At 38.0% G+C, this 27,422-nt stretch overlaps 2 protein-coding genes across 2 annotated transcripts in view; both read right to left on the bottom strand.

Moving 5' to 3' along the window:
- pld5 (phospholipase D family, member 5) overlaps positions 1 to 12,140 on the bottom strand; it is a 25,757-nt gene extending 13,617 nt beyond the window's left edge. Inside the window, exons 1-2 of the mRNA XM_056749820.1 lie at positions 12,001 to 12,140; positions 6,259 to 6,542 (exon numbers count right to left, since the gene is read on the bottom strand). Of these exons, the coding sequence (XP_056605798.1) occupies positions 6,259 to 6,426 (168 nt within the window). The 5' untranslated portion in view covers positions 6,427 to 6,542; positions 12,001 to 12,140. The remainder of the gene's footprint in view (positions 1 to 6,258; positions 6,543 to 12,000) is intronic.
- On the bottom strand, positions 12,067 to 27,422 carry cep170ab (centrosomal protein 170Ab). The gene is made up of 18 exons (XM_056749818.1): positions 26,112 to 27,422; positions 23,217 to 23,366; positions 22,275 to 22,364; positions 22,095 to 22,173; positions 21,844 to 21,902; positions 21,604 to 21,751; positions 21,394 to 21,531; positions 20,598 to 21,068; positions 20,029 to 20,414; positions 19,794 to 19,922; positions 18,145 to 19,663; positions 17,756 to 17,999; positions 16,734 to 16,839; positions 16,143 to 16,280; positions 14,021 to 14,109; positions 13,724 to 13,817; positions 12,443 to 12,494; positions 12,067 to 12,281 (listed from the first exon to the last, which is right to left on the bottom strand). The coding sequence occupies exons 2-18, from the start codon at positions 23,319 to 23,321 to the stop codon at positions 12,067 to 12,069; spliced, it is 4,062 nt and encodes a 1,353-aa protein (XP_056605796.1). The 5' UTR covers positions 23,322 to 23,366; positions 26,112 to 27,422.

The following is a 27,422-nucleotide window of genomic DNA, read 5'->3' as shown; positions in this document are numbered from 1 at the left end:
ATCTCTCCTATACATTAATTAGAATTAATGGAGTGCAAATGGAATATTTTGCTTTTCAGGTATCTCACTTGACAAAATTTTTCACACAAATATCTACACTGTAAAAAAATCTGTAAAATCATTGGCAACATATAGCCAGCAAATTTAGGTATTTTGAAACACAGGAATATTACCGTAAAGTTAACAATAATAACAAAAACATACTGTGTAATAATTTACAGTAAATATACATATAATGTAATAGTAAATACAGAACTTTTTTGCTGTATTTTATCAGAAGAGATCTCAACCATGTCTCAAACTGAGCTCAAATTCATCAAGCCTGCATTAAAAAACGTAATCTTCTGGAAGATCTCAAACACGTTTTATTAAATTTACCCACATCCAGATTATTACCCTTTCATTTTACACCTTCATACTCTTCATGTAATTTAACAGCAGTCTCATTTCTCAGTTTTCAACCATTTCTATTTTTAAACAATTTTAGAGCAAACATCTATAAGACTAAACACAACTATAAGGACTCTCTCCGTCAAATCTACAGAGCAACGAAAGATTTTCCTCTGGGAAACAACTGAATTTTAAACTGAGAGAGAGACAAAGGTGGCCTGTTGGTCCAGACAACAGTAGGTGAGTCATGTCTCCTGGGACAGATGCAGCAGGCTGGTGTAATATATAATAGAACCGAGTGTGTCCTTCTTTCACAGAGGACCATTACAGCCAGAAGCAAAACTTATTTTGGGCCTTGGCATTTATAAGTGCTGAAAAACTGCTAACACAAAACCAATCTTCGTTTCTCAAATAGTTTCCAAGTTCAGATATTTTGGAATTTAGCAGTGGACACTAGTTTACTGAACCCTTCTAGTACAAAGTCAAATTATATATGATTGTTGTGAAGAATGATTTCTGAAAGTTTAAGAATTACAAAATTGCAAATGCACTCTTTTTAAAACTTTCAAAGGGACAGTTTAGCCAAAAAATGATTCAGCCTCATGTCATTAAAAGCCTGTACATGACTCTTCCTTCTGTGTACCACAAATTAAGATATTTAGAAAAATGTCCGAGTCGTTTTGTGATCATACAATGGAAGTCAATGGGGGCCAATGTTGTTTGCATTTTTCAAAATATCCTATTTTGTGTTCTACAGAAGAAAGAAACCTATACAGGTTTGAAATGGAAGTGCGTGAGAAAATAATGAAAGTATTTTCAGTCATAATAACAAAATGTCATTTTCCCTTTATAGCTCATATATGTTTCACATAAAAATGTGTGAAATTTACTCTATGACTTTATTTGCCATTTAAATAAACACAAACTCTTAATAATTAGAGAGTTCACCTGAAGTTTATCTAAATCAAGGTCATGCATTGGACTCGATGTGTTCCTTGAGGACATGAAACTGACAACGTTTCACCGTTGAGACAATTAGATTATGGTAACCAGTAACCATAATTAGACTTTACAATGGCTAAATCTGTCTTTCCCAGTAAAAGCGACTGCCAAAATTCAGGCGGTTAGCATTCTAAGCGTCCTTATAAAAATCATCCATCACAGGACCTCAACAGCCACATCATCCGATTCGACAGCAACATCTCCACCACATCATTAAGGGACCGTTTGGCTCCCGTAAGACTCATTAGGAACCCTCTACCTGCTCCAGCGTCTGCCTTCGATGTCCACTGTGAAATAAGATCGCACACCACACAGAAACCCACAACGACACTCTTCCGTGGGTTATTAATTCATATAAAGATCGGCTTGGATTTTCACAAGTGTCTGAAGGAAGCCCGTTTCACGTTCCTGACTCATCGCCACCCGCTGTGTGCGAGCGTGTACCCGTGTGCGGTTTAAGGTCAGTGTTTGTGTGTGGGCGTCAATCACACACGAGTGTTCAGTGTGGGTCATGCCCCTGTCTGCAGGATATCACACCTTAAACTCCTGGAAAGATCACACAGTCAGGCTGACTTTGATGAAAGGGCAGAAATGGGGCAGCGGGTTACACGGGAAGATCAGGAATTGATATAAATGGGCGGGTTTTCACACCAGTGACTCACACAAGGACTGTACTGGTATTGAAAACACATTATTAGAAAGAATGAAAAATTGATGAAGAAAGTATTAAAGGCTGGAACATTCTTGAGGGATTTATATTAGTTCCATCTTCTAAGCCTGAAAATGCCTTGCAGTGTTTTGAATACAATCTTTCTTACTGGATCATGAAATTAGATTCAAAGATTTGTGGAAAGGAAATATTGGAATCACTAGTGTCAAGGTGGAACGGACTAACTGTAATTACCACCAAAAAGAAGACATAATATTGACTAAAATCTGATCGGAGGAGGCCCAGTTAGAGCTGAACAGTACATTGATTTATATGCTGTTACGTTTGACGTTACAAAATCACCATATCACAACTTCATTTCACATCATTGACTGCTATAGATTTTTCTTGGTTCTGTTGAACATAAAATTAGATATTTTGAAGAATTTAAGAAAGGAAACCGTTCTAGGGCACCTTTGACTACCAGCGACTACTAGCATTCTTCTAAATATCTTCCTTTGTGTTCAGCAGAACAACGAAATTTATAAAGTTTTGAAACAACGTGAGGGTGAGCTAATGATGAAAGAATCTTCATATTTGGGTGAACTGTCCCTTTAACAAGCATCTTTTACAGTTAATATGGCATCAAATTGCTATGTTGCTTGTCAACTGTAATCATTTTAGAACTAAGCTAATGTTTAACTACAATTCATTTTTATATTAGACTAATATCATTAATAAAAAAATGAACCTTTGAGTCATATCATATTAATATTGACTCCATTTTATAAAATTATCAAATTTCATTATAAACGTTAAAGCTTTACTCAGAGCTCTACTGTCCTTGAACTCAGACATAATTATCTTCTGTCTTTATTGATCTTAATAACAGCTAAATTGATCTATGTACAACTTAACTGATGACAGCATAAAATTAAATCACCACATTAATCTAATAATTCACCTCTATATGTTCTTGAAGAAAGCACACCAGGTAACGCTGACTACAATAAAATATTAAACAGAACCACATGTTCTACCAAATTGCTTTTTGTTTAAGTGACAGTTCTCCCAAAAATACAATTCCGTCAAAACGTATTCACCCTCAGGTTATTAGAAACTTGTATGTGATTTTTTTTCTGTGGATCACAAAACAAGATATTTTGAGAAATGTCTCACAGTGGAAGTAAATGGGGACCAATGTTGTTTGGTTACCAAAACTCTTCAAAATATCTCGTTTTGTGTTCTGCAACAAATGATGCAGGTTTGGAATGACATGTAGATGACTATATCAGTCCTTTTTACAACAGAATTTTAATAAAGCAAGAATTACAATAGAATGCAGAGACCTAAACATGTATTTACAGTAATACATGATTATGAAAATAAATGCTGCATAATTGCATAAAAGCACACGTTTGCGTGAGACGTGTTAAGAACTTTTAACTTTGAGCTTAATGAGTATGAATCAATTTAAGTATTTGCTTTTGTATTTCACAAGATTTTGCTAAACAGGTCAAGTATAGCAGAAGATAACCCAAGATTATGTTTACTCAGGGTTGATAACGGCCTAACAATAGATGTGTGTGATCAGACTATCTAAGGATGAGTCTCTCTCAGCCAGATACCTTAAACACCCACCAGCATCTCGTGTGATAAAAGATTTAAGCCCCACGGTTAAACAGATCTCATTTAAACAGCAGGACTCAAGTTAAAAGGGAAGAAAGAAAGAAACATTGGCTTTGATCAAATGCTTCTTTAAACCACTATGCCAACTATATTCTCAGGTATAGAGGTCTGCTTTTGTAATTGGGAAAAGGCTCCAAGGTTTAGGCAGCGAGATTTATATTTTTATCAAAGAAACACAGGGAGAGTGTCAGAGAGAGGAAAATAATCAATTCTTATGGGCGAGAGCAGAGCAGAGCACACTTTCCTCTATCTAACTCCCATGTGGCTCGTTTCACTAAGAGAGAAAGAGCCAGCGAGACAAATGTGACTGCATGCTACAGTACACAGTGCACAGGGATGAAGAAATCCCTGCTTCATGCATTCTTTAAGTATGGATGATGACACGTTGGGCTTTCAACAGTAAATTGAACATTCGTGTAAAGCTCGCGGGACGGTTGAAATGCATTGTACGCATAGATCACAATGCTTTTGCATTTTGCATTATTGTTATTACATTATCTCATTCTCTAATGTAACATTTGTTCAAGTCCTTTACAATGGATATATAATATCATCATATTTTTTTTTTATTGAATGGGATTCATATTTTGGGCTACACAAATAGGGAAAGAGGTATTGGTTTTTATTTGTGTTGCAAAGTTCATGTTTGGTGAAGCTTTGAATTTCAATCAATAAAAGTCTAATTTTCAGAAAATCAAACGCTGAAATACTGCTAATAGCGATATTACACAATCAAAGAAAAATCCTGCTGGGGTTCCGTAGAAATGTTGCTTGACTAAAAGTCTAGCTTGGTTGAACAAGAATATGCTATTGTAATGAAATATTTCCACAATATTGTGCTAATCGGTATCGGGCAATAAAAGCAATTTATCATGCTATCGCCGGATGTTTTAAAAATAGCCGATGATCAGGCCCGATATATCCTGTCAATCAAAAGAGGACAGAAAAAGGCAATGAATTTGTGCTCTGTGTATGGTAAATGATAAGAAACATTACCAGTTTAATGTTCAATGTTAATAGTCATATGAATTAATAGCATTCAGAAATTTAAGAAATATTAATTTATCAGCAGATATTATTTGGAATAACTGGTTATCATATCGGTGGTATCGGTGCATCTCTAGACATTTGACTTTGTCTGTATTCAAATATTTTATTATCCTAATTTATCCCTATCTGTGACAATACAGCTATTTTTTGTGATTTCATGTTTCCCATCTAAAATGCATGCTAGATAATGTAGACTATATTCTGTGAAAATATAACCTTTATATCTTTGGGATAAACTGATTAAGCCATGTCAAAGATAGAAATGAAAGTTTTGGGTAACAATTTTTGTGCAAAATAATAAAACGTAGTGTCAACAGAATCATTCATTTCAGTTTTTATCATAATATTTATATCAATTTGAGTACTTTATTTAAAAATCTATCATATAAGCTATTTTGTGTTGCTAGTGAAGCAGAATTTACAGATTCACAGACTTAAAGGAACAGTTCACCCAAAAAATGTAAATGCTGTCTCCGTTTATGCACTGTCAAGTTGTTTCAAACCTGTATACATTTCTTTGTTCGGTTGAACACAAAGAAAGATATTTGGAACAATGCAAGTTATTTTTTGTTCTGGGACACCATTCACCATCATATGTAAAACATTGTATCATTTTGTTCTGTTGAACACAAAATTTGATATTTTGAAGAATTTAACTAAGTGAAACGGTTCTGGGGCACATTTGAGTATACCATTTAAATTTTTCCTTCTATAGTATGTCCCAGAACTGAAAATTGCTAACATTATTCAAAATATCATCCTTTGCGTTCAGCAGATCAAAGTAATTTATGCAGTTTTGGAACAACTGAGCAAGTAAATGATGACAGAATTTTCATTTTTGGGTGACCTATCACTTTATGCCAGGACTATATCTCTGTAGGATATTTCGGGTGCTTTTATAAAGATGCTTTAGAAATATATAACCTAACGTATTAATATTAATTAATATGCAAATATGAATTAAATATTCCCAAATTTTAAGATATGTCAAGAAAAGTAATTTTCATTTAAGACAGCTCAAACTTTTAGTCTGAAAAATTATACTTCATACCGCGCTGTAAGTCACATTGAATAAAAGCATATGCTAAATGCATAAATGTTAAACATGACCTAACAAGAAGCTTTCAGGGAGTTTAATGATATTGATTTCTGAGCAACAGACTTCATTATAAATCTGTGCTGACATTGATGTAACAAGATGCATCATCGCAGCTTGAACATCTGACTCAATTACTTCTGCGACATGTTTCTTCAAAAATAAATGTAATATTGCCTCAAACATGTCATCTTAAATATTAACTAAAACATTCGCTCATGACTGACAATGAACGACGTGCAATTCATACCCCAATCTAGACAACTGAACGTTCAGGAGCGTGTGTGTGTTGTGCATTTAGTGTTACAGGTGGATGTCGTCTCTGCTGAGGGGAAAAGGGCAACAGACAGCAGTTACTGTCAATATCTGCGCTCAGGCTTACCCGTTCCATTTGATCTCTTCTTTTCAGCCAGATCATGGCGGAGTAATCCTGCTGTTTGACGGTGCTGATGATGGTGTTACCCGTCCGGGTGTGTGGAGAGGAGAAGACACCCATTTCGGGCTGAACCCTTAGCCCCCGACTCTCAGATACAAATCTCTTATCCTGCATTTTCCCAACTATCAAAATGCTTCTCGCCCTTGATCTCCAAGGAACATTCTGGGTGTACGCCCATCCGCCTCATTGTATCTGTCCATACAGTTCAGATCCAGACAGAGAAGTTGACCCTGGGGAGAAACGACAAGCCAGTCTGAGCTCTGCAGGAGTCTGTGCTAGAATGTGCCGTGTGTCTCAGGGAGACTTGTTTGGATTTCTACACATTGGCTGAAAGGGGTCTCCCTGCTTGGTGGGAGGGACAGGAAAATTCTGAGTGGGCACGCTGCCTAAGAGAAGTGTGGGACGGTGGGTGCAAACACCCTAAGATGTGCACCTGTGTGTGTGTTTGTGTGCGAACCTCTGATGCATGACTGCCAAAGTCTCCAGGCACACTCTCACACCCATTAGTGCATATTAAGTCCCGCTGCAGGGAAATTCAATGAAGTATTCATTTGACGCAACCCAGACGCTCAGCGCCCTTTGCCTGCACACTCATTCAAAAACAAATATGCATCCATATTATCGGATAATGAGATGCAATGATTTTGTAATAAAACTTTACACTGGAGGAAGCGCTTGTGTTCTTGTTTTATTGCTTTATATTTTCTCTTTTGCTTAGCACCTCATTTCTCCTCAGTGATCTGCGAAGCATATCAATCTATTATGATCTTAGAAATACGCAAAATGTCAGCACAATTTTGATGGGACTCGTGATATATTTAGGGGACGAATGTCAAGCAACATTTTTATTAACTAGAGATCAGTCAATCTAAACAGAATAGTAACCAAGATGTCTGGGTTGCTTTTTATTGAGTAGCTTTAAAGGGATAGTTTACAAAAATGAACATTTATCGATCATTTCATCACCCTCATGTCATTACCAACCTGATTGACTTTTTTCTCGGCAGAACCCGAAAGAAGATATTTTGAAGAATGTCGCTCAGCAGTCATTACTGGCCACCATTTACGTACATTGTATGGACAAATAAACACACTTCTAAAAAATATATTTTTTGTGTTTCACAGAAGAAAGAAACTCACACAGGTCTTGAACAACACAAGGATGAAAAAATAATGCCAGAATGTTTGTTTTTGTGTAAACTATCCCTTAGAAAATAGAAAAATTTAATAGAACATTAAAGATCAATATCAATAAAAAATGGAAAATTGGTTAAAATTAACCAGTTACCTCCCTACTAACTATTGATAACTAAAATAAACAAAAAGCTATAATAATACAAACAGTATAATTCAATCTGCCAAATTACACAGCACATACTTTTACTATAATAAAAACATGGTAAATGTTCATAAGGGGCGATCTAATAATCTAATATTGCCTAAAACATACCATTTTAAATAGAATCCAAAAACATTTGCTCATGACATGAATGACTTTCATTTTTGTGGTGATCATAACACAATACAATAAAAACATGTTAATTCTACGAGGTGAACTATACGAGATTACATTTTATTTGGTATCAGGACTGATAAATTGTACACCGAAGTTCACGTACATGTTTTAACAATGCAAACAGAGTCTTGCTGAATTTAAGATAACCAAAGTTCATACCAGAGTCTATTTTATATTCCCCGTCTCAGCTACATACGTCTGTTTAACTAATTTCTTCAGACTGTGCTCTTCCCTACACACCGCTCTGCACCATGAATACTAATTCACTCGCTCAGACTGTTAGCAGAATGAATCCACTGACTCAGCATTTTATATCATTCTCTCTCTCGTCTTCCTTAACACGGCCTGACCCTTAGCAGTGACTGGCCATCGACCAAATGAACAGAATATGTAAATGTGCTGTCCGGTGCCACCCAAATCCTCCGGGAAGCCTCCTGATGCTTCTTATCAAACACTGCGGAGAACTCTTATTTTCCTGGCACTGTGCACATATTTGGGATATTTCTATATCATCATTATAAAACGAAACTAAGTTTTGTATTAAATTTGTTATAAAAAGCTGTCAGATCAGTTAACGCAAATTCATTTCGCCCCAAGGCCTTCCTGTTAAAGCAGAGCCGGTATAGAACAATGGAGAGGATTAAGGAGTGCCATATTTCAGGACTAGATTACCGGAACTAAAACCTCTTGGGATTCAAAACTTAATTTATTTTATAGTCTTCATAGTGCAGCAGGAGCAAATCAGTCTTGCGAGCGTGAAGCGTACGTGCAGGTTTATGTGTGCCTGCTTTCGAGGGTGAAGGCTAGGAAGTTGAGGGCACGATAAAGAAGGCAAGCGAGTTATTCAGTTGTTAACTTGTCTAAACAACATTAACAAATACAAGTAGTAAATATTGGATTGTATTGCTATGGTTTGACTAATTTGTAAACCATTGAGGTGTGCCAGGCTTAAAAGTATGTGCTTAATTATGCATGTTTATTAATATAAATAATAAATCTGGGAAAATTAATGATGACATCATGCGTCCAGGGATATGAAAGTTCTTTATTCAATCTGTATTAGTATAACATTCATGTGTAAACACCACTGGTATGAGGCAGACGGAGTCTGAATATTTACCATGCTACCTACGGTGTCTAATTTGATACCCCGCAGCAACGCTTTCCACAAAATGAGCCTTTTCAAACAATCCCAATCCATTGCCAGCACTCAGAACAGATCTGAATGCGCAAAATGAGATTGTTTTCGACATCTACATTATTCGATAATGATCTCGGTAATGGGCACTTTGTAATGTAACAAGCCTTATAAATGGGACATTTTGATAAATCAACACCCTCTTATTGGCTATCACATGACAAAGAGCATTTGTATGTTCCTAATTGATTATAATCATACAGGAACATTACATGGAAGGGCATTAGTAAAATATTGCAAAGTTTAGAGAATTAGAGGTTTGTGGAGATCAAAGTATCAGGTAATGCAAGATGATGGAGCTCAGATGAGAAATTTTACTTTTCAACTTTAGGCTGTTTCAAGTTTTGAATGCAAAACAGGAGACATTCATGAAGGGTGGACTTACACAGTTTAGCCTTGTCTTGACATTCTCATAAATCACAAATTTACTGCAGCAACAACATCTGCGATCATATCATTTTAGATATTCACTTCTGGTTTGTCAACCTCAATATCTTAAGGTTTGGTTATACACACAGTTCTGTGTATAAGTGTAAATAAGCGAGTTTAAAATTGGTCAGAAATTGGCTTGCATAAAACAGTCGCCGTTTTATGTGAAATTTGAAAACTGGTTTATTGACACGTAAACAGAGTCCAAAATGAACATTATGCCACACCTGTAATATATTTAGTACAATAAAAAGGTTATACTGGCCATGATCATTTTTCTAAATCTTTACTAAGATGTATTTTTGTTCCTATGACAATGAGGTTACTCTGTTTAAATAATTATAGATATTACATACCACAGTGGTATTGAGATAAAAGCAGCCTCTCTAATAACACCAAAGACTAATTGCATCCAAAAAAAGAGTTCATAAATGTATCTGTACTGTTCATCTTGATTTTGTATTTATAAGAAGATACACATAAATGTATATATTTAAGAATAAAAATCGATAAATGTTTATATACATAATTTTAATTATTGGTAAATATAAATACATTAATATATATACAGTACATGTATGTTTATGAATACAAAATGAATATGCACAGAACACAGACACAAACAGTATTATGCAAAAAAAAAATCTTTTTTCATTTGAAAGCCCCAGTTTAAAAAAAAAAAATTCAGAACAATTTATCGAACAGTAGATATCACATTTAAAGGAATCTTTCACCCAAAAATTTAAATTTACTCACCGCCTAGTTGTTCCAAATGGGTCTATAATTTGTTCTGCTGAAAACAAAATAAATATTTAGAAGACTGTTTGTATCCAACAGTTCTGGGGCACCATTGACTTCCATAGTAGGATAATAACTCCTTTGGTAGTCAATGGTGCCCGGAGCAGTTTAGTTTCCCAAATTCTTCAACACATATTTTGTGTTCAACAGAACAAAGAATTGTATATAGTTTTAGAACAACTTGAAGGTGAGTAAATGGTGACGGAATTTTCATTTTTGAGTGAACGGTCCCTTTAAAGGTTTGCGGTAAACATCAATTCTGTCCTTCTGAAACCTATGATCTCCATATTTTCGGATTTTTTTTGCAATATATCAACATTATTATTAGTCACCCTTTATGTTTGTCACTGGGTTTCGTTTAAAAAGTGCAGTGCTTTTTACATTTCCTAAAAAACAGCGAATTTGGACATTTATTGTGAGCCAGCTAATTTTTACTTTATCTGTCCTCAGTCTTCAAGTAGATAGGACTTGTTCTTGTATAACTATAAATAGCTGTGTTGCAAATATAGCCACCAAATGGGATGACGTCCCTTTAATAACATCACAGGAAATTGTGTCACTCACAACCTCGCCGGTCTTTACGAAAGTATGGATGTTATGGAAATTTGGATTGCTATCCTAGCTAGAGGGGCTTGATCCCAGAGTTTACGCCTTCAGACTACAAAATTGGATAAAATGAGAAATTGAGGTCAATTAGACCAGATGAGGAGGAAGGATGCCGGAAGAATTGTCACAGAGGAAGGCAGCTGCTTACATGCACTTGAATTAATGACAGAGAGGAAACTTCAGCTAAAACTAATCTTTGTTGGAAAAATAAGATACCTGTTTTAAATGTTCCATAAATCAGTATTTTTAGATCTGTTGTGGCCGTTCCTGTCCAGTGTCTGCTGAATTGAACAAAATCATGCCTCAGTGACATAAAGTCATCCAACAGCAATGTGAAAGACTGACAGCATCACAAGACTGTGAATTGTTATCACATAAAAAACATTTTTGAATGTTTCGTAGAAATACGTTGTCTTCAGGTCTGAAAACATACAGAACATCTTTTCTGTTCATTTGACCCGTTTCTCCAGTTTTCATTTTCTACAAATAAATGAAATTCACAGAATGAAACAAAAATTATAATTTTACCTAAACGCATACCTGTAAAAAGTACAGTCAAAAAAACAGAAAATTAAGAAAACGGTCTCTTAATTTTTGTCCACGATTGTTTTTAAGCTTTGGTGGTTAAATTCATGGAATATAACACAATTCTGGATTTTTTACACATCAGATTAACATAACATACATTTTCCACTAAGGCAAAAGTTGGTAGAAACATTTTTTAGTCTGTGGTTTGATATGAACCATGTGTTCAGTGTCTAACCAATTATGATCAGCCAACTGGGAGGTAAAATCAATCTTTACATGCACCTGGCAGTCTGGCAAGTGTTATTTTGGACCCTGTTTTTAAAGTAGAACCTGTCATGAAAAATTTGTCTCAACACTTGATAAAACCGAGAATGAACGCACATCACATTTCTTTTCATCGACCGTGTGCTCAACATCTTACTGTGCACATGTACAGTACTGGCGATTATAGCTGCGGACACTCACAATTTCTTTTGATTATTCTGGATACAGGGTAGTATAGTTGCTTGATATTTCAAAATATTTCTTTATTTAAAATACGTCCATGGATATATATATAATTTACGAAGCAAACTCTTGAATGCAGCGTCATAGAGGAAGTTTTACAGCATACCTCACAATATTCACATAATAGTCCAGATGACGTTTTCATCCGGCGCAGGATCTCTGTGCAAAACGGTTAGTTTCGATTGGCAGTGTGCTGCTCTTTTCTCTTCTCCTGCGGGCCGAGATCTCGTTCTGCGACCTCTGAATAAGCAGATCCCTCCCCGGCCTGGCTGATGGATGGATCCTGTGTGCCAGGACTAATTCTGTTCTCAGCCAACAGAGGGCTGGTCAAACCCAGACTGCTCAGAGCATCCAAAGTACCATCAGGGTCTACCATGACATCGATCACTAGAGATGAAAAGGTCAACAAAGAAATGAGTAATTGATCTTAATCTAAATCATTCTATACATCCATCTATACTGTTTTGTGAGGTGACATCAAGACAAATAAACACGATAAAGCAATAGCAGGGAGTAAAAACAGAGTAAACCTCCTCGGTTCTGTTTACCTAGCAAGTGTCGCTCCACTCTCTTCAGGTTCTGAAGTATGGAGGAGATCTCCTGAGGGGGATTAAATGATGAAGATAATATAGACAAGCTTTCTTTGCCGACATAAGCGAACAGAACTTTGATGTAAAGTAAATCTTTTATGTCTAAGTGGAATCTAAAACATTCTTTTTTCACGTTAGAAAATTTTTTGAACTCTTTGGACGTCACATTTTACAATATAATAAACTCATCAAAATGATAGAATAATACAAAATGTAACTTTAGCAACTATACTGTGACTAAAAAATTATAATGCTATATTTTAGCATCTTTAGAAAGCCTTAAATTGTCATGTTCTCTTAGCATTTTATCAAGCAGATTCTTGAGGTGTCACAGATGCGGTGCTTTAAAACAGTTTTCAAGTTCCTATCTATTTTGGGCTGGTATTTGGCTGATTGTCTTCATTAACTGATCAAAGTCGTCCATTTCAAAAAGATTTTTGTAATAAAACGTTTGTTTCTAATCAAAGGAATGAATAAATTAGCATGATTCAATTTGTATCCTCATAACAAACTTCGAACATTCAGACATATGCCTTCAGATCAAAAGTTTCAGTCAGGTGGCACCAAACTTTAAGAAAGAAACATGCATTTTGTATGTTTGGTTAAAATGTACGACATGAAAACATTTACCATTATACGTCTACCGTGCAACGTCTCCATTTGCTAAAATCAGCATACCTGAATGTTTTATAATCTGTAATCTTGAGGGTTTCATGTGAACAAGGCTGTTCATTTCTTTACCTCCCGTCTCTCAAGTGGGCCGTGTGTGCTTATTCACCGCTCAACAACTTTCTTAGAAGTTCTCAGAGTTCATGTGAGGCCAGCATGAGGTACGGAGCTAGATTTACAGCTCTGTCACTGAACAGAGGTGCTGCGTCTCGGGCCTAATCTATGCGGTGGCACACCACGAGTCAAAAACTCAATCTAATAAAATAAGGTGTTCAGTTGAAGGGTCTGTGATGTATGAACTCCAATATCTACCAAAAGCAGAAGAAGAACTTCACAGCCATAGAAGAGAAAGAAGTGATATTATCTTTTAATAAGGCTGCTTTTATTAAGTGATGATCAGATAGTTTGCCTTCAGATCAGAAAAAAATCTTAAAATAAAGTCATCTGCGATGGCATGGCTATTCCTTTAAGAATCCTTTTAAACTTGTTTTTTAACATTAAACTTACACTGAAAACTGATTTCAGGAGAAAGTTGTTCACTAAGAGCAGAATCAAACATTTCTTTCTAACCTGGTTGGAAGTCGTGAGGAGAGGCACCACATTCTCCGCCTGCAGTTTTCTCTCAATCTCTTCCCACTTTCGGTTTTTGTCCTTGAATAAAATCCTGCAGGAATGAGCCAAACTCTAACAAAATTTGCCAATGCCCTTCCAGAACTAAGACTGTAAACATGTTGCACTGTAAAAAGTAAGGCATGCACTAATCGCAATGCCTGTCAATCACACAAACTGCAGCAAATTCCACAAAAAATAAAGCAATGAGCAAAATTAAGTTTCATTATTAACATAATGTAATATAATATAATGTACCTTATTTTGTTGCCTGTCTTTTCCACAGCTTGTCTGATTTTTGCTGAGAGCTGTGAAACCGATGCCAGCAACAAACTGTCCAGCACGCCCTGTGGATGCAGAATAAGCAAAGGGTGGCACTTTTTGTTATGCTTTTAGTCTAAAAGTTTCCGTTCAGAGAACAATGCAACCCATGCCGGACAAAAGTAAATACAGTGCCCCCTGGTTAAACAAAAGTGGCTATAAAAGTCCAAAATTCCAACAGTAGCAGCGATGGAGAAACACAATGGCGACACCTTCTGGTCACCTTCTGTATATGCAACAAATACTCAAATTTTCAAAACAATTTTACAGTCGTTTTAAATATGATGTAGGCTTATTACACTTAATGTTATCTGTAAAATGTTGAGATCTATATAATATTTGAATCATGTGTAGAATTTATTTAAGAAACCAACCCAATTAAATAAATACTGTAATCGTTCAAATAATGAAAATGATCAAGATTAATGAAAAAGACAAACAATATTCTATACTATAAAAGGCCATTTTAGCGTAACATTACCCGTTTGCTCAAATCACGTGACCTGTTCAGTTTAGGTTTGTTCGACTTGATACGGCGCCGCAAGATCGAACAGGCGGATGACGTCGAAGTACCGCGAGAGCGATTCGAAAAACGATAAAAGGTTTGGTGATGTCATACAAATCTTTTGATACGACAGTCTAGCGCAGTGTTTCTCAACTCTGGCCCGCGACACACAATTTCCTGCAGAGTTTAGCCCCAATTCTGATAAAACACCTGAAGAGGCTCATCAGTGACTTCAGGAACAGACGCGTTCAATTTATTGTTGGGTTGCGAAGATTGTTTGGCATAATCGCATTAAAGTACCGCGAGAGCAATTCAAATGCGTAGCAAGCAATATGCACATGAATCGCTCTCGCGGTACTTGAACGCATCTATTCTTAAAGATGCTGTTTAGCTCGTTCAGGTGTTTTACGTCACATTTCTTGCTAAACTCGGCAGGAAAATGGACCTCGCGGGCCAGAGTTGAGAAAGTGGTCCGGATAGGAAGTGTGAGTGAAGCAAGACTCAATTTTCTGTTTGTTTTCTCTCGACATTTTGTGTTGATTGCAGACTTTTAGGATTTACATTTTTTATTATATTTGGAATATAGGACAGTGATCACATTGATTACTTTTATTATGTTTTACAAATTAGAAGTCATGCAGGCTAATGAGGGTGAGTAACGTTAAATGATGATAGTTTTGTGGTTTCATGTCACAAATTTAAAGTAGATTACATGAAACATTGAAAACAACACACGCAGTTTAAAATATTGTATATAATGCTCAAATTTAAAATTATGTTAAAGGTAATGTTAGATGTCAGTCAAATTCTTATTTCTACTGTTAATATCTATATAAATTATATGTTTTATACATAACTGTATCAGCTATAAATGGGCAATTCTGTGAAAATGTCAACCTTAGCTTTTACTATCCTTAAAGCACATATATCAAAATTTTGTGGTTCAAATACCAATTTGAGCTTTCTCCTTAAGATTATAGCAATTGTTTTATTTTAAGTGCATGAACTTTTATAGTCCGGTCAGGTGAAAGCCATTTTTCAGGTTTGTCAAATCCATAACGGTACATATTCCTCGCAAATGAACACATTAAAATGAAAACAAAGTAACTATTATATGATCTATAAGAGGCATCCTTTCTCCATGCATTGGGTATTATTGCTTCAGGTTCATGCATTTTAATTCACAGAAATCCTACAAAGGTGTCGTCACTCAAAAACGGTGTCCTTTTTTGTCACATCCATAACCCATGTTTATTTGCCTTTTTTAAAGTAGAAAATGTTTTATAGACTGACTTTTTTGATGTATTGTCTCTATCAACAAGGCTATAGTAAAATATACACGAGATGGTTCAATATACTTGTAACAAATACATTCTCTGATCATTTTTATGTCACGTCCATAACGCTGGAGTTGCCCAAATACAAAATAATTTGCTTTACTAAATTAATTATTTTACTAGTCAGTATTTTTGAGGTAGTGTGTTATCTGATCATACTAATCTCTAGCCTTTGAAAACATTGTCTGTAGGACGCCCCAAACTAAAGATATCTTACCTCATCTCTGCTCCAGGTTTGACGGCGGATGGATCTTGGATCCTGACTGCAGATATTCCCACGAGGTCTTAATTCTACACCTCTGCAACTGATTTCTGGAGCACTGCCAAGAACGTTCTCGAGGACACGGTCATCAACCTGAGAGAGGCACATTTAAAAAAAAAAAAATTTAAGAAACCTTGCCCATATACTAACATGTGACTGCCACTTCTACTTTGAAGCTGTAGCCAGCTACTCATAATTTAAAGGTTAATGTTAAATTAAAATTAAAGAATAATTGTTACCATTGTTGTGAAATCAAGTAATGGCTTCGCAACAATCTAGTAACAGAAAGTGGCTATATTAAACTATATTAAAATTCTTAAAGAGCCAGTATCTTTCTGTTCTGTTATCCTCTATTCTCAAAACAACAGCATTAAATTACTCCTGTTAACTGTAAGGTCCAGCACGCTTTTGATTAAGTATGTTATTTAACAGGCTTCGTTATAGGAAATTAATCTCTACGCTGTAGCCTGTTAGACTTTTCAGGCAGAGAAAAATGAATTGCTCCATAGATGCGGTAATGATGTAAATGTCAGGCTGTTTTCTTACTGAAGCTTGGGGAGCGGAGGAAGGACTAACGGAGTCAATCTCACCGGCAACATCGTGAATCTCGCGCGCCAACATGGCCAGATCCTTTGCCAGGTCTTGGCTGATTCTGAAACAAAGATTTTGGGCTTATGTGCTGAAGATAAACGTTCAGATAGTTCTGTGACTGTCAACTGTATAAACCCAGGTTCACACTGTCAGGAACAAAGTGACCTGAACTTATTTGACATGTATATCAAAATGATGCATTGAAAATCATATGTGGTTATGTTATGAGGTTGAGCCTATTAATATTGTGTGTCTGGGAGCTCAAATGGCTTTTATGCTCTCAACGCAGATAGATTACTGCATGGGTAAAGAGCATTTGTTCACATCCTTCTTTCATATGATGCATTGTGCCCTTGTGCTTTATATACAACCTTTTATATTTAAATGGCACAAAACTAATGTTAACATGAAATGACGTCGGACAACATTGTAACAGATATGATGTTTGTTGTGGGTAATACAGCAACCTCAAGCAAACCTACAAGCAATCCAGCTATATAAGTGATGGTACTGTATATTGCCATGTTGAATTTATCTGAAAACATTTTTTTAAAACATTAACACTTGTTGTTTTAGTTAGAGAAGCACCGATATATCGGCCAATAATCAGTATCAGTCCGTAAGCAATTTTTCACTCTAGTGCTCGAGAACAGACGATGATAAGGGCAGATATATCCTGTCATTTAAAAGAGGACAGAAAAATACAATGAATTTGTGCTACTGTATAAAGAAAATGTTAAGAAACATCACCAGTTTGATGTTCAATATTAAAAGTCATTATATGAATTAATAACATTCAGAAAGTTAAGAAATATTCATTTAATCTTCATAATCTGTATGTGTCTCCGCATCGGTTCACTCTGAATTATCGGTGCGTCTCTAATTTTAGTAGGTTATCTATTTAATCATATTCAATAATTCGATTTTTTTATGATTATGTTGATGATGCTGATGGGACTTCAGGTCTCAGGTGTTACCTGGCGATCTCTTCGCTGTGAGCGGTCCAGTCTCTCATGTAATCATCCTGTTCTCTGCAAGACTGGGGTTGAAGCATAGAGAAACCTCCCGGGCTGGGTGTTGCAGGGGCCGAACCGCCAAGCTGAGTCACCCGTGGAGCCAATGGACGTAGTAGGTTGTTCTGACTGGGGTGACGGTTCGAGCCATACTCATCTTCAGAGGTAGAAGCATATTCAATAGGTACACGGCGCCACCTTCCACCTGCTACAAGGAAGACGTACAGTAACACATGGTTTATCTAATTTGTCTGGTTTAAGTCATAAAAGTAAAGCAGTGCCATGACATAATTTTCATTTTTGGATGAAATGCTTTTCTGAAATCCTAAACCATCTCTCCCCAAAGGTCTCACCTGCTGGTGTACTTTGAACATGGGGAGCACCAGCACATTTATCAGGTAGTTTGGAAGCACTATTTGCCCTGGCTCTGGGGACCACCACAGAAGAGGAGGTTGCTGTTGATCTGAGGCCCAGGCGCAGTCCGCTCTCAGGAGCCGGACGTGGGGTGAAGCTCCTTACCCTGCCTGATGTAGCCTCCGAATCACTCCGAGCTGAAGGAGAACACACTCTCGGCCTTCGTGGTTGCGCAAGGGCTTCAATCCGAGAGAGTGTCCTGCGGCCAGCTGAAGGTCTCGATGCAGAACTCGCCGTAGATGCCTCAGATGCCACAGACATACGGTCAGCATCGGTATGATCGGTGTCAGGAGCGTCGCCCAGTCGTGCACGGCGAAGGAGGGAAGCCCTTGTGGGTCTGGGCCGGGGAAGGGTGGTTGGTTTAGAGGTTGCCGGTGTAGGAGCTGCTGGTGTCTTTGCTCCTCTAGTTTTACTGCCTGTGGGCTCTGCTCTAGTGCTGATGTTTTGACCGCGGCCATGCGTCCGCGTGGTAGATGCTGTGTCATGCGGGAGAGAGGAGCTCAAGTCATCATCTGTGAGGTCGAGAGAGGTCCAAGCCTTGGAGCCGGAGGGCTGCATTTTGCCTTTCTTTTCTGTTGTGCTGGTGTTCTTATTGTTTGTGTCACGGCCTTGACCTCCAGATGAACGTTTCTTCTGTGCTGTCTTTCGTCCACCCTCTCCCCCAGCTTGGCTGACAGTGCTTGTCGTATCAATGTCCGATTCAGGTGAGACTGAGCCCTCCAGGGAGTAGCTGAGGGGATCTGCCAGGTCTGATAAAGTGGTTTCTAAAAACGAAGCAACAGCCTCTGAGTCTTTCAGCATGGTGGCAACGTCGATTCCCTCAGCGATGACTCCCATTTCTCTTGGTTGCGTTTTGGTGCCAGGCCCATCAATGCAGGGTATGAGCTCCAGAGGAACATTAGCGCTTGGTCTTTCGACTGTAAAGCTCTCCTGTCTCAATAGCGGCTTCCCTGTCTTTTCCCTGTCCTCCACACCTTTTTTCTGTTTACCATCATCTTGTTTTCTCTCACCAGCTCCAGTCTGCCTAGGTTGTGCTCCTTGTTGACCAGCTTTACGTCCCGGCTCATGAGTTTTGGTTGAAGCCTCCTTGCTCGCTTTAGAGCGATTGACGTCTGTGCTACCTAAAGTTGTTCCTAATACTTTGCGTCTACTTTTGGATGTTCTATTAAGCTGGTCTGCTTTCTCTTGAGGTTCTAGGTCCTGTTTCTCAGATGCAGAGACCGTCTGCCTGAATTGGCTTTTCGAGCCCTCAGGTGCCACTAGACCCGTAGAGTCTTCTGTAGGAAGCTGTGGAAGGGTCCTACGTTTACGTTCTGAGTGTCCTGATGTGTCATCTACGTAAGTAACAGGTTCTGACCCGGATCCTTCGGGATCTGTCCTTATATGACTTGCAGCTAGACTAGCCCACTGTGAGATCCACCTTGGACCGCCAACCACAACTAAGTCGTCTGGTAACACCTATAAAAAAGATACAGACAAATACATAAATAAATCAAAATTGTTTTGTTTATGAAAGTTTTGACAGTTTTGTATTAAATGCTGATGCTGACCGTCTTAAATGGCTTCAGAATAGTGAGATAAATTATACCTCTGCACCACCATAACCAGCTTGTGTTGTTTCCATGGCTCCGGATCTTGGACAGATGGTGCCTCTTTCTCGCTGATGCTTTGGGAAACGCAGTTGTGTCAGGGCTTGATTATCCTCAACCCCAAACACCTAAAACCGAACACGGTCAACACTATATGTCATCAGCTGGTTCCATCTATATGTCATATTTAACCATTAACGCAAACTTGTTATTTTTGTATGACTGCACGTCTACCTTATCAATCATTCGTCTGGCCTCTTCCTCTTCTGCATTGCCATTTTCAAGCTCAATGGTGTAAGTCCCTCTGTCGCTTTGGTCATCTGTCTGTCCTCTGTTAGAAGTCTCCTGAGACTCTGAGCTTTGCTCTCTGGCCATTTTGGTTTTCTGCGGCGATGAACTGTTTGCTATTTTGCCAGCCTCGCCCCCTACCGGTGCCATCTTTCTAGTTGCAGAAGATGGTTTGTGCTGGAGGAGATCTTCCCTCCCATAGAAAAGCCCTTCTGTCCACGGAACACCCTGCCTTCCTCTGTACCGCTCCTGCAGGAACGCCCTTCGACTGGTGAGCTGTTCTCCCAAGGCGTTCTCTGAGTCGCTCTGAGTGCCATCTTCATGCTTACTGCCTGAGTGAGAGAGAGAGAGAGAGAGAGAGAGAGAGAGAGAGAGTGAGTGAAGACCGTGGCAAAGCACATGACTGTTGACTTGTGATTACAGCTAATGTTTTCCAGAAGGCATTACATCATGTCTCTATAAGCAACATTACACAAATCCACCCAACAGCACATATTATTCATACTTCATGCTACCTCTTAGGCTTTTCAGCTGAACCGGCACGTCACTTTTCGCGCTGTCTCCGTCCTCCGCTACGGATTCGGAGCGAGCCAGTGGCAGCTCGTTCTGCGCCAGCCAGTCAGCCACCTTCACCTCCGCTGCCACCATGGCCGCCTGCAAGGCACACAGCTCCTCCCCAGCCCCTCTTTTCGGAAGCTGCCGATTGTCCTGGAAACCCTTCGCAGCCTTGTCTTTACCTTTCCCTGAAGTGCCCATGTCAAACTCGATAGTAAAGGAGGCGTGTCCATGTGCTCCGCCCTCTGATGGTGGGATTGCGGAAGCTGATGCCGCTGCCTCTGTGTTGCTAATTAGGTTTTCTTCAGTGCCACAATCCACTGGTGGAGTCTCCTTACTCGGGATCTCAAAGTAGCTGGGCTCTTGGGGTCCAAAAATCTGAGGTGGGTTTCCCGGAACCATCTGCTGCTTTGATGCATTGTCTTTACGGCCTGTGGGTTTATGAACATACATTTGGCTTTAAACCCAACCCATACTTAAAATGTTTTAATTTCTTCAAAATATCAAACCAAGTGCTATCTGCAAACACGTGGTTCTAGAAATGTTCTCAGAACTACATGGTTTGGAGTCAATGCCATTACATTTGATAATTCCAAGGTCATTTTTAGTAAGTGAATACATTTTTTTTCTATTATGCTCTGACAGGTGCCTCAGTTAAGGTGTGGTTGAACATTTACAGTTAATGTTATGCATTGACATTCATTGTTTACTTTTAAAGGACACTTTTTAATTATAATTGGGTAATAAGTATCTAACCTGCTTCACACTTGGCTTGTTTTTGGTCAGGAACTCTTGTACCCTGCTTTACAGAGTTCTCATCATCTGCATCACCATCACCCCACCAAGATGGCTGTCCATACAATGGGGTTCCTCTTTGGAGCATGGCTATGTCTGCTGCTAAAAGATGTACATTGTGTTTATTCTGTCTGTTTGTTATTTTGTAAACACAAACTGTCCTCTACCCACTTGGCAGTTTCTCTTCTGCATTCAGGGATGGTTCAGAAGGTTTGGTTTCTTTTCCTCCCTCTGCTCCTTTAAATTCCGGACTCTTGGTGGCTTCTCGTGAATGCTCAAGCTTCTGCATCAACTGAAGCTGACTGGTGAACTTTTCGTGCTGTCGGGTAAATATGTAAAAAAAATACAGATATGATTATTACTGATCGAATTAATTGTTCTGACTTTGACACAGGATCGCACTTGTATTACCTTCAGCGCCTCCTCTGGAACATGTAGCTCTCCACGCACCACTGTAAATAGGTTGGTATGTAGGTTGGGTTAAGGAGTAAACAAATATATGTATAACAAATGATTGCATGCCTTTTATTAGCATATAGTAACTGATCTAAATATCACAGTATATGTAATGCCTGTAATTTGTTATTTTAAACAAAAATGAAAGTTACTTTTTGATTGCATAGAAATGAACTGGCACACTTTTTTTGCATCTGAAAGGATATCATAGCCAAACCTCAGCTTGTCACCCATTTTCAAAGTAATATACTGCTGTTCCTGTATACGAACATCATTCACAAATGTCTGCAGTGGAGAAAATAGGTCAGCTTATTGTTTATTACACCAGTGGACACTTCATGTAACATTTTATGGTTAAAAGAATATGTGTTGTAGACATTTCTTACCCCGTTCAGACTGCCCAGGTCTTTAACTTTATGCTCATCTGTCGATACTTCATAATTAATGACAGCATGTTGTTTGTCTACACTGCGAGACTGTAAATATAAAGAGAGTTACGGCGTGTTATTGTGAGCATTAATAACATAGTGCATGATGGATTAATTGTTGATGGGGTCTAGATGAAGGTGGGCCGTGGACATAACCAGGGAATTTTCTGAAAAAATAAACCTGCATGTCTCTTTCCAAAAATAGGACACAAAATGTGCTTCTTAGGCAATTGGTCAGTGAGTGGAGGTCAAGCTTACTGCACTATTTCAAGGTAAAATTTCTATGCTGCCTAAATAGGTTTAAGAATATTTATTTGTCTTCTCTTACAATGTAACAAGGGTCTGAATGTTTTTATTTTGTGAAGGAATATTCTGTTTTTGTTATAGGTGGGAAATGCTTTAACAGAGCGGGTTAACAAAGCACAGGTAATTTCATGAGACATTTATTGCAGCAACACATTTTTTTATCTTTGTGCCTCTTATGGAATAACATGTACCCTAGATAACTTGTGTGTGTGTATATGTGTATAGACCTGTGTTTGACTTCTTACACTCTTAAAATCAAGGAGCTTTAAAGGTTTTTCACCGCAATGTCATATAAGAACCATTTTTGGTCCCACAAAGAACCATTCACTCAACGGTTCTTTAAAGAACCATCTCTTTTTTACCTTTTTTCTCCTTAAAGAACCTTCTGTTCTTTGGATCTTAAAGTTTATTAATGGCACAATTTAGACAAAAAAAAATCTTACTAGTTGTATGATAAATTGATATGAAATGTGAAATGATGATGAAATGTTATAAGTTGTATAGTTCCAGGGCATCATGGAGCATTGAGTGTAGACTTGGGGACAGATGTATGCTCTTGACTGTGCATGAGTACTTTAACAGTGATGGAATCACCTGTAGCATAAGCTCACAGTCATCCCGTCCCACGAAGATCATTTCCTGGGGAAGGCGATGCCTTGTTCCCCCGCCACCCACTAAGAACCAGGATGTCAAACTCATCTTGACTTGACCAATCCTCTTCTTTTCTCCGATACTTAGGTCCTTCTGTTCAGAGATCAGAATAGATTTTTACAAACATAAAAAACTTCCAACCCCTGTTAGTGATGAAAAATCTAGTAATGAATCTCAAACATGATTGACTATTAACAACAATCGAATACATACAGCCGTAGTAACACATATAAAAGACGACGGTGGTAAACTGGGAAAAGATGTGCTTGATTGTTATGAAAATAAAAACGTAATTATAAAAAAAGCATTTTTGTTGTAGGCCTAAACTATAAATACATATTTTTTTCTTTTTAGGAGACTCGGACATGTTTTTACAGTTGAAAAAAAAAGTATGTGAAGTATCCTTACTTGGATTTCTTCATAAATTGGTCATAAAATGTGTTCTGATCTTCATCTAAGTCACAACAATAGAGAAACACAGTCTGCTTAAACTAATACTGCACAAACATTATACGTTTTCATGTTTTTATTGAACACAACATGTAAACATTCATAGTGCAGGGTGGAAAAAGTATGTGAACCTTTGGGTTTAATAACTGGTTGACCCTCCTTTGGCAGCAATAACCTCAACCAAACGTTTCCTATAGTTACAGATCAGACCTGCACAACGGTCAGGAGAAATTTTGGACCATTCCTCTTTACAAAAGTGTTTCAGTTCAGCAATATTCTTGGGATGTCTGGTGTGAATCGCTCTCTTGAGGTCATGCCACAGCATCTCAATCGGGTTGAGGTCAGGACTCTGGGCCACTCCAGAAGGCGTATTTTCTTCTGTTGAAGCCATTCTGTTGTTGATTTACTTCTATGCTTTGGGTCGTTGTCCTGTTGCATCGTCCATCCTCTGTTAAGCTTCAGTTGGCGGACAGATGGTCTTAAGTTTTCCTGCAAAATGTCTTGATAAACTTTGGAATTCATTTTTCCATCGATGACAGTAATCCGTCCAGGGCCTGAGGCAGCAAAGCAGCCCAAAACCATGATGCCCCCTCCACCATATTTCACAGTTGGGATGAGGTTTTGATGTTGGTGTGCTGTGCCTTTTGTTCTCCACACATGGCGTTGTGTGTTCATTCCAAACAACTCAATTTTGGTTTCATCTGTCCACAGAATGTTTTGCCAGTAGTGCTGTGGAACATCCAGGTGCTCTTTTGCAAACTTCAAACGTGCTGCAATGTTTTTTTTGGACAGCAGTGGCTTCCTCCGTGGTGTCCTCCCATGAAGTCCATTCTTGTTTAATGTTTCCGTTATTGTAGATTTGTCAACAAAAATGTTAGCATGTGCCAGAGATTTCTGTAAGTGTTTAGCTGACACTCTAGGATTCTTCTTCACCTCATTGAGCATTCTGCGCTGTGCTCTTGCAGTCATCTTTACAGGACGACCACGCCTAGGGAGTGTAGCAACAGTGCTGAACTTTCTCCATTTGTAGACAATCTGTCTTACCGTGGACACATGGACATCAAGGCTTTTAGATATACTTTTGTAGCCCTTTCCAGCTTTATGTAAGTCAACAATTCTTGATCGTAGGTCTTCTGAGAGCTCTTTTGTGCGAGGCCTGGTTCACATCAGACAACGCTTCTTCAGAACAGCAAACTCAAAACTGGTGTGTGTTTTTTATTGGACAGGCCAGCTTTAATCAACACATCCAATCTCATCACATTGATTGGACCCCAGGTTGGCTGACTCCTGGCTCCAATTAGCTCTTGGAGAAGTCATTAGCCTAGGGTTTCACATACTTTTTCCACCCTGCACTATGAATGTTTACATGTTGTGTTCAATAAAAACATGAAAACGTATAATGTTTGTGCGGTATTAGTTTAAGCAGACTGTGTTTCTCTATTGTCGTGACTTAGATGAAGATCAGAACACATTTTATGACCAATTTATGAAGAAATCCAAGTAAGCCCAAAGGGTTCACATACTTTTTCTTTCAACTGTATGTGATTCACTGTAGTGTATTTAAGGGATAGTTCACCCAAAAAAAAATTGATTCCGTCATCATTTACTCACCTCGAGTTGTTCAAAATCTGTATACATTTCTTTGTTCTGATGAACACATAGAGAAAGATATTTGGAAGAATGCTTATAACCAAACCGATCTTGCCCCCATTGACTTCCATAGGATATTTTAATGGGGAGCAAGCTCTGTTTGGTTATAAGCATTCTTCCTAATACCTTTCTCTGTGTTCATTACAAAAAAATATTTATACAGATTTGGAACGTCTCGAAGGTGAGCAAATAATAACAGAACTTTCATTTTTGGGTGAACTATCCCTTTAAATCCGATGAGAAAATGGCTTTATATGCATATGTGCATCATCATTCACAAGCATCATGAGAGATGCGCTCTTGTTTAAGCATCTGTCTCCACCGCTACCTTCAATAAATGGCCTTGTTATGCGTTGTGCACCAGTAATAACAGGTCTAATGTTTATTCTAGCAGACATCCCGGTCACTATACACCCATCGCATGTTTTATTACCGGAATCTTATATATAGCGTAATCGATAAACGTGAGGTGCGGAGGCTATTTATATACACAAATACGACACTTTGACTGTGATGTACAAACAGACTCACGTATAATTATAAATTTTGTAAAATAAGTATGCTACTGTTTTGTTACGCATCAGACGGCGTTCGTGGCATCCAGTAGATAAAAGGCCGATCACTCCCGTGTTTAGGGTTCATATGATGGGTAATTACTCAGTCTCTGCCCTTACAATTAATAACCTGTATGGTCATCCGTAGTAAGATCAATGTGTACAAATATACGGCGTGACTTACCCTGTAAATCCCAGTGTATTTATTTCATAAATTACATCCGTCTGTTCTTCTCGGAGAACGGAGCACTGCTTCTCTGCCCATCCCTGTCTGACGTGCAGTACCGTTTCTTGACGCACGATGGCGCTGCAGCGTCAAGAAAACAATGAAAGACGCTACTTGTGGTCAGCAGATAATGATTATCTTATGTTGTTGCTGTTTTAATGTATAGCTCGTCGCAACAGATATAAGAAAATAATTTAAAATTGCTGGGAAATATGAGCAGCACATTTGTTTATTTAACTTTTTTTAAATACCATCGGTGCATTGAGACATACGCTTCTCCGTTACAGTAACCTAAAAACAACTAAATCAAAACAAAATTAAAAAGTGATCATTATTATAATACAATGGTAATTTTATGGTATAGTAAAAAAATAAGCTTTCCAGTAAGAACTAATAGTGAATGCCTGGGTATTTAAACGTTTTATAAACTTATATTTTAAAATATCATATGTATTTTTACCTTTTCCCTTTTGATTTTTAATAGTTCCTCAAGAATGTATATTCAGATGTTAAAATTTGACATACATTATTATGCAATTAGAGATTAATTCAAATAAACATTAATGTTTTCACCTTTCTTTCATTTCAATTTTTTACTAAGATTTCAATCAGACTGAAGTATCAATTACAGTGAAGTGTGCTGTATATAAGTACACAATTAAATGATCAATCTTTAAGTCATTAAACACTAGAGAGCGCAATTGTGCACAGCAAAATTTGCACCTCACAGCCGCTTTCGTTTAGAAGAACTTTTAAGCTTTCATTTGGTTTGACACAAAAAATTGATTATGAAAGAAATACTTTTCCCATTATAGTTTGCGTAAAACGTAACCTAAAAAGTCCACTCCTTTCTCTAGTTTCCACTAAAAACATATTATATATTTGACTATGTTATGATCATATTTTATAATATTTCTTCAGTGTTGCGCTCAAATTTTGTAATTTGAGGAAGTCCCAATGAGTCGTAGATTCTCGCCGTCTCTCTCTCTCTCTCTCTCTCTCTCTCTCTCTCTCTCTCTCTCTTTGTCAGCCCATTGGCTGCTTGGGTCTGTGGTTCACATGCAACCCATCATTGGTTTTTATCACTCTCACCCCCCTCCCACTCAGACTTCCTCGAATCCTCCTCCTGCGAGTGTTTTGTAGGTCCATGTCCATCATCTACCTCTGGACGGTCAAGTTCGCTGGCACGTCACGTCCGCACTTGAACCTACAGCAGCGCAGGGGGCTTCTCTTACTTTCTCTTCCACTCTTCCCTCGAAGAGGCAATGA

Source organism: Triplophysa dalaica, chromosome 6 (genome assembly GCF_015846415.1).
Source record: "Triplophysa dalaica isolate WHDGS20190420 chromosome 6, ASM1584641v1, whole genome shotgun sequence".
Taxonomy (NCBI): domain Eukaryota; kingdom Metazoa; phylum Chordata; class Actinopteri; order Cypriniformes; family Nemacheilidae; genus Triplophysa; species Triplophysa dalaica.
The sequence above is the reverse complement of the archived record's forward strand: the minus strand, read 5'-3'. Positions and strand labels throughout refer to the sequence as shown.